The sequence below is a fragment of the Halyomorpha halys genome, unplaced genomic scaffold (assembly GCF_000696795.3).
Source record: "Halyomorpha halys isolate HHAL.00 unplaced genomic scaffold, Hhal_1.1 Scaffold992.1, whole genome shotgun sequence".
NCBI lineage: Eukaryota > Metazoa > Arthropoda > Insecta > Hemiptera > Pentatomidae > Halyomorpha > Halyomorpha halys.
Window position 1 is genome coordinate 596,361 of NW_027116029.1, and position 7,888 is coordinate 604,248.

The window sequence follows — 7,888 nt, forward strand, 5'->3', positions numbered from 1 at the left end:
AGGTGGCAAAGCACGGTTCCCTTGGTCGACGTCCTCACCAAGGGAAGGACTTCTGGCTTCGCAGTCTGAAGTCACCCACACCTTAACACTAACAGCCGGAGTGGTCTCTCCCCATTCTATGTTACCCTCGGCTATCAAGCCACTAAAATGTAAAAATCGCCTTCAGCGGACCATGTTTTCTCCATCTTATAATCCCATAAGACAAAACAAGATTATTTGTACATTTGTTTATATATTATTTTCTTAGATTACGCAAAATGTATATAATTGTAATTGTTTTAAATATAAATAAATTGGAGGTAGGAAAAAAAATAAATAAAATTATTGGCTCATTTTTTTATTATAATTAATTTTAAAACTTTCTAAGGTATTAGGTAGTTATCAATACCGAACAATAGAAAGATTTTTCGAAGATTGTGGTTTTAAGTTTTATAAAATTTGATAACCTTATAAAATAAACATTTTATGCTGAAATATCTGAGAGACATGCCTTTAACACAGTAGCTAGTAATGACATCATTTCCTATAAATTGTTTTGACTCTAATGGTGAAGTTTTTCACCCTCCAACAGCATAATAAAAGTATTTACTAAGTTTTAAAATGATTTAGAAATCTATTTTTGCTTTTATTCGGGTGCAGGGCGGGCTGGGAAGGATAAATCTGATTATCCAAGCATGCTTGAGCAACTGTTCAGTAATTTTAAGCAAGCATTATGCTAGCGTAAGTACCTTTCATGGTACATAATCGCAAGCATGCTCGTGAAAAAAAATTGATAATGCATGTTTGAGTGTTCGTAGACACCTTAATTCAAATTGCTAAAAATAAACATTAGAACTACTGAAAAATGAAAGTACGACAGTTCAGTTACCAACTTCCTAACACTGTGTTAGGGTTTAAGGTGAACCTCTTTGGTTTATTATTTGAACTGAAGGAATTTGAATAAATTGTGGCATGTTATTATGTGATTGTGTGTTTAGTTATATTGACAGAAATTGAAGATTGGTGCAATGCTGCGTTATAAACCTACTAAGCTAAACATCGTAGCTTCTCCGAAAAACGAACCTATAAGTTACAATAGTTTTAAAGAAATATCCAAGTATGAGAATTATAAAAGGAAATATAGGAAGATGAAGAAGATGGTGCAGGAACTTATTTTTGTAATTATATACAGACAATATTACATTTTTTTTATCTAGATATTTATTAGAATAAATTTTTACCTGAACATTTATTTTTTTTAGGAAAATGCTGCTTTATGTGATCAAATAGCTATATTGCAAGAAAAAACTTTGTTGCTAATTGAAGAAAGAAATTTTCTTTGGAAAAAACTTCAACAATATCAGCCATATGGAGGTATTTGTGATTTATAAAAATATATATGGCATATCAGTATTTATTTTCAGAAGCATCGATTATTTTTTTCAAACCATTTTAATCTTCATAATGAGGTGTAGATAGTTGACCGTAGATTAATGATTGGAGAAGTTTGTTGGGGGGTGCGGTCAGCAAAGAACAACATAGATAAACAAAACCATATTTATTTATTCTATGCCGATGTTTCGACCTGAGTTTCAGGTCTTCATCAGGGCTATACAACAAAAGAGTTCATCAGGGCTATAGAACAAAAGAGCTCTTTTGTTGTATATCCCTGATGAAGACCCGAAACTCAGGTCGAAACGTCGGCATTTAATAAATAAATATGGTTTTGTTTATTTATGTTGTTCTTTGCTGACCGCACCCCCCGACAAACTTCTCCAATCATTTTAATCTTCTATGGTCAAACATTTATTACTGTAAGTTGAATGGAATATGGTCCGGGTGCGGTAAAAAAAAACTCTAATAGTGGAATTATATTATTTTATTGAGTCAACATTTTGCCCCACGTTGCAGGGCTTTGTCAGGGCTAAAAAAGATACAAACACATAGTTACAAAAGGAAAACATAAGTGTAAAATAACAGAGGCATAAAATGTAAAAAAGTAAGATATAATAAGAAAAATTAAAGGTTGTAAATAGTAAATGAAAAGGGTAATAGTAACAGATAGATAAGAGAAGAAATATTAAAGAAAATACAAATAAAGAGATGTAAAAAGAAAAAAAAAAACACAAATCAAATGATGAGACAGAATGCATACCTGTTTTGACAGCAGTAAAAAATAAAGTGACCATTGGTATTGGGAGGAGTGGGGACGACAGTTATGCACCACGATTTTACTGTAGGATCGGATCGATTTTTACTGTTCCACCACGATTTATTACTGTAGGTTCGGATTTGATCTCACTGCGTTTTTGAACAAATTGTGTTTTAAATACATTTTATTTCTGTTTATTAACAGAATTTTTTTTTCTTCCAATATCTCCCTAGTGTTGTTAGTCATGGAGTAGCCTCTTACCATTTCTTATATGTCTCTTTGTCCAGAGCCATTCTTCGGAGTTGATCTAATGAGCAACCCTATTCCTTTTCAAGCCTGTCTGTCATTGTAGATAAGCCTTGACCTACCAACAGGGCGCTTTCCTATGGGCCTTGCTTCCATCAGTCAGTGGGCCTTCCAATCGTCTCCCATCCCACAAACATGCCATACCTAATGTGATTCGGATATTGTTATTTATTACACAGTCACTTTTGGTTTTTCCCATCACTTTTCATAAGAATCACATTTCTACTACTTAAGTCTGGCTTGCATGTTTTTTTTTTTAAGAATTAGCTAGTTTTCTGACCCATAAAGAAGAATAGACAAGAATATTGACTTAAACAGGTGTATTTTTGTTTCATTGCTTACTTTTTGTCTGCCTATAAGCACTGAAGATATTTGAAACATTGCACCCTTTGCTTTTCTCATTTGGTTCAATATCTCATGGTTTATTTGTCCATCTTTACTAATGACAGTACCTTAGTAATCCAATATTTCCACTATTTTAAGGTTTTATCCAAGGCAATTAATTATAAACTATTAGTACAACCTTCCAATGTGCATGATTTTGCTCTTGCAGGGATTTATACTCAATCCTTACCTTTTCGATTCTTCAGACCATTTGTTGACAGCTTCTTTTGGACATTCAGGCCCATCTTCAACCACCATTATGTCATGTGCATTAATGAAACTTTGGACCAGCATGGACAGCATGTTCCCCATCTACAATCATCGCAATTTCATCTGCATTAATGAAACTTTGGACCAGCATGGACAGCATGTTCCCCATCTACAATCATCGCAATTTCATCTGCATTAATGAAACTTTGGACCAGCATGGACAGCATGTTCCCCATCTACAATCATCGCAATTTCATCTGCATTAATGAAACTTTGGACCAACACTGGGAGGAGGATGCTTCAGTCCCATACAGTTGTACGAGGAATTCTGCTTTTGTATATTATCCATACTTCGTTCATCACAATATTGAATAGGAGTGGACTAAGACTATCACCCTTCTTCACTACCTTGAAGAATCTAATGGGGCTGGTCTAGCACCATTAAGACAATTTCTATTTTCTGGGTTTTTATATACCAATTTAATGGGACTTATCATATTAAGTGAAATATTGCTCTCTTCTGAGGCATTCCAGATTTTATGGTGTGTAAGCGAGTCAAACGTACCTCTTGAGTCAAGAAGTGAATGGTATATGTTCTTTCCTTGATCCCATGTCTTTTCAATAATCATCTTTAGGTAGAACAAATGGTCTTGTGTTTGTATGTCGGGATGAAAAGTAGCCGGTTTTAATCTCCAATTCTCTCTTTATTTTAGATTTTTTTTTAAACAGCTTCTGTGAGATTCCGAATTTTTTGTAACCAAGCCTTATTGCACATTTATAGCATAAGGAGAACCACAATTAATAATTTCAGCTTCCTCGGCTTTGTTGCTTTTGAGATAATTTGATCAATAAGCCAGTGAGTTAGTGATTACCGATGGGTTTTGTTATATAGATCATTATTCTCATTTAGGAAGATTTTTGTTTTTTTAAATATATTTTAACACTGAAACCTCAAAGGTTGTATGTTAATGGCATCAGGTTTGATAAGTTATCAATTATTAAACCTTCCGATAAATTATGGATGGTTTGTGCCATTGTTTATAAATAATTTGCTATTGTCCCACTGTAGTTGGAGGCTTTTTCTGCCAAAATATTGAGAAAAATCATTAAAAATTTTTTTTTATGTTGAATTTGTCCTCTTCGAGTCAACAATGTAGAAAACTAGAACAGAGTTATTTACATTTGAATTATATATCCCTTATAATCCTCGCTTTGATTTTTAAAAAATAGTTAAATAAAGGAAAATTGAAAAACTGAATAAAATTGAAAAACTTTTGTTGTTTAAATTGTAATTTTTAACATTTTGTAATAATAATAATTTTAAGTAAGTTCGTAGTGTTTGATTTAAATTTAAAAGAGTTAAAAATATGAAGCAAAAGATAAAAATAGGTTTCAATAAATATGTACTATGTCAAATATTTTTGTTATAAGTACATGATAGATTCAGTTATAATAATAGCTTTATTTATTACTTTTTTTAAGATTTTGTTTTTTTGTAGACAATGATTCTCATTACCGCACTCAAGGAATGACCCACGGAAGTGATGGTTCTGTTTCTAAGAAGAGTTCGACGAAACGGAGAAATGATAGATTAGCTTCTGACTCATCTGGTAAAACAATTTTCAGATTTTATTATCTTTTAGAAGAAGCAACTTGTAACTATAATTGAATTTTTCATAACACCATTAATTAATTTATTTTCAGAAGTAAACAAAACACCAAAAAGTAGTAAGAAACCCTCCAGTTTGTGTAAGAAGAAAAAACTTGTTAATTCTATTCCCTTAGATGCAAATGGAAAACCAATTTTTCCTATAGTCTTAGGGGATTTTACTGTGCACAGCCTTGGAGAGGTATTTTTAAATATCAAATTTAATGTAGTATTTTAGTTCATTATATTTATTTTTGGGTTTGATTCCAAGCTTTTTTATTCATAAATTTTCAATGCTATAAGAAAAATAAAAAAAAATTTCTATCACTTCAGGAAATAAGACAAAGCAATAGATTTCTATTGCTACTATAATAGGGGTATATATGATCTTTAGTTTAACATGTTAAATGGAAAATGTTGTGTTAAAAGGAGAAATATTTTCTTCTTTTAAAATGTTAAAATGATATAACATTTAAAATGGTTGAGAGTCTTTTAATAGGCCTGCTAAATGCCGAATGACATCATATAACAGACCGGCTGTGATCTACACCATTATATCTGTTGTCCTTTTGATAGGTTAGTTGCTCATAATTTGTGTTCTTATTATTTTGGACATCTTTAAAACTCTAATAAAGTATTAGATTAAAATAATAAAATTTTATATATATAAATTTTATATAAAAGCTCTTTGCAACAGATGGTCATAGATCTGGCAGATTTGTCAATTGCAGAGGGAGTGTAAAGTTTCTTATCAGAATGAATACTTATATGTATGTGTCGAATCAAAATTTAATAATTTCAATAACAGGGCTCATTAATACAATTTTGTGTTTTATTTACACAAATAATATTTTAGAATTCAATGTTTATCCATAAAAATATTTAAAAACTAGGCACTAGAGGAATTTTTTTGAAAATCGCCCAGAGGTGAGAAGACCAAATGTAAAATTTTCATTGAAAATTACAATATTCTATTCAAAAGTGCATTTCTGTTTCATTCTTTAGAACAAATTCCGTATTAGACTGGATATACTATATAGAAGAATAAATAATAACAATTTATGTGATGTGATGATGGTGTTGTTCTAGATTTCAGTTAATAAAATGATTGTCATCCTTCACTTCTGTGAAAAATGAATAACGTTTATTAAATTAAAATAATAATAATGTACATATTTAAATGAACATAAAATCCATTAAATATGGTTTTCATAATTATATATATTTTTTTAAGTGTTCCTTCAGAATGGTAGATTTATCTTAATGATAATAACTTAGCTGTCAATGTCCATTAGAGAGGCGTTGGTTGCAAAGAAGTTTAAATTCCTATTCTATACGTCCAGATTGCGGCTTTTAAAAATTGTCTGAGAGAGGTGTATATAGTAGTGAAATGTCCTTTAGGAGAGGTTTCTATGCCCATATTTTTTATAAAGAAATTGAGATGAGTTGTATTTAGTCTTGGAAAAATTGTGTATTTACAAAAATTTAAACTCCTCCCTAAAAATTTGAGGTTTTAGGTTTCAAGATACATATAATCCAAAAATTAAATAAAAACAAATCCATCGATGGGCCTTAAGTGGTTTTTCTCTAAGACTGCATCCCTAATTTGTAATTAATTTGGCACTATAGTCACAGGTTACCTAAGGTTGATCCCCAAAAATTGACATACTATCCACCAATTTTCAAATTCATGTCGTACAAACAATGGTTATGACGAAAATTTCCCAAGAACTATGTTTTTTTTTTAAATATTGGGTTGTAAAATAAGTTCGTAGCATTTTACAATATTTCAATTTAATCCTCTCTGTGTTTATAAAATCATGTTTGTTAAAAAAGGATTAGTTAAGGTGCTTTTATGCATCAGTTTCAACCGAGATTTATCTTACCTTGAGGACTGCAAAACGCACATAGAGGAGTTCAATGCACAAAAATCTGAGAAGTTCTGGGAAAATGGATTTTAAAAATTACCTGAAAGATGGCAACATGTAATAGATCAAAATATGTCATATATAATTGATTAAAAATATTTACAAGAATCTGAAGTTTTTATTGAAATCCCAAGTAAAAATCACTATGAACTTATTTTACAACCCAATAGTATAAAATCCTGTAATTTATTTTTCAGACCTACAAGTTATCACAGCTTAATTTTATTTTTATGTTCTTTGTATATGAACCCTTCTTAAAAGACGCCTCTGTATTATAAATAAAATCATCTTTCCCATTATATAGCAGTTTCACTATATTGTTAATTTTGTATGTTCCTTAGCATACCATTTATTGTGAACCAAAGAAAGTAAGTTACACTATTTCTTCTCTTTAAGGTCTGCGATAAAAATGAATATCACACTGAGGAGTTGATTTATCCTGTTGGCTTTTGCTCAACCAGGATTTATGGAAGCTTAAAAGATCCTGAAAAACAATGTGTTTATACTTGCAAAGTCATGGATGGAGGACAAGCCCCAAGGTGATGTTTTTATATATTTTCACTTCATCTTTTTATATTCCTATTGTAATATTGTTTATAAGATGGAAGAAATATTCTTTTATAGATTTGAAATAGTTGCTGATACAGACCTTGATGTACCTCTCGTTAGCGGTTCCATCGATGAATGTCATTCAATGCTTCTACAACTGATAAATTCTTGCCTTGGTGCTGAAGTAGTAAACACTAAGGGTCGAGGGGCAGATTTCTTTGGCCTGTCACATCCAACAGTACATCATCTGATACAAGCTTCTCCGGGTGTTAGGAAATGTAAAGGATACGTATGGACAAAATTTGAGGTGATATACTATTCAATAATTTCTTACTTTGTCACGTATCATATGTATTGTGTTGAAGGAAGGAAGAAGATTTTTCTTACAAGGAAGGAAGATGTTTCTTCTGGACTTCAGGGGGAGCATAGTAAATAAAAAAATCAAATTAACTATTTATTAGGTTCTATATTTGATTTAAGTTCCTTATGTTTTTGCATAGTTCGTTACTTTTAATATACTCTCATAAATAATATTTTGAAAGGAATATGGTCCGGGTGCGGTAAAAAAAAAAACTCAAATAGAAGAAATATACTATTTTAATGAGCCAACGTTTCGCCCCACATTGCAGGGCTTCTTCAGGGCTAAAAAAAGATACAAACACATAGTTACATAAGGAAAACAAAAACATAAGTGTAAAATAACAGAGGTATAAAATGTAAAAAAGTAAGATA

At 31.1% G+C, this 7,888-nt stretch overlaps 1 protein-coding gene across 1 annotated transcript in view; it reads left to right on the top strand.

Annotated features, from left to right (window-relative positions):
- The first annotated feature begins 913 nt into the window (after nucleotides 1-913).
- LOC106687652 (transforming growth factor beta regulator 1) overlaps nucleotides 914-7,888 on the top strand; it is a 13,214-nt gene continuing 6,239 nt past the window's right edge. The window contains exons 1-6 of the mRNA XM_014431654.2: nucleotides 914-1,157; nucleotides 1,242-1,353; nucleotides 4,531-4,641; nucleotides 4,736-4,881; nucleotides 7,004-7,146; nucleotides 7,232-7,463. Of these exons, the coding sequence (XP_014287140.1) occupies nucleotides 1,008-1,157; nucleotides 1,242-1,353; nucleotides 4,531-4,641; nucleotides 4,736-4,881; nucleotides 7,004-7,146; nucleotides 7,232-7,463 (894 nt within the window). The 5' untranslated portion in view covers nucleotides 914-1,007. The remainder of the gene's footprint in view (nucleotides 1,158-1,241; nucleotides 1,354-4,530; nucleotides 4,642-4,735; nucleotides 4,882-7,003; nucleotides 7,147-7,231; nucleotides 7,464-7,888) is intronic.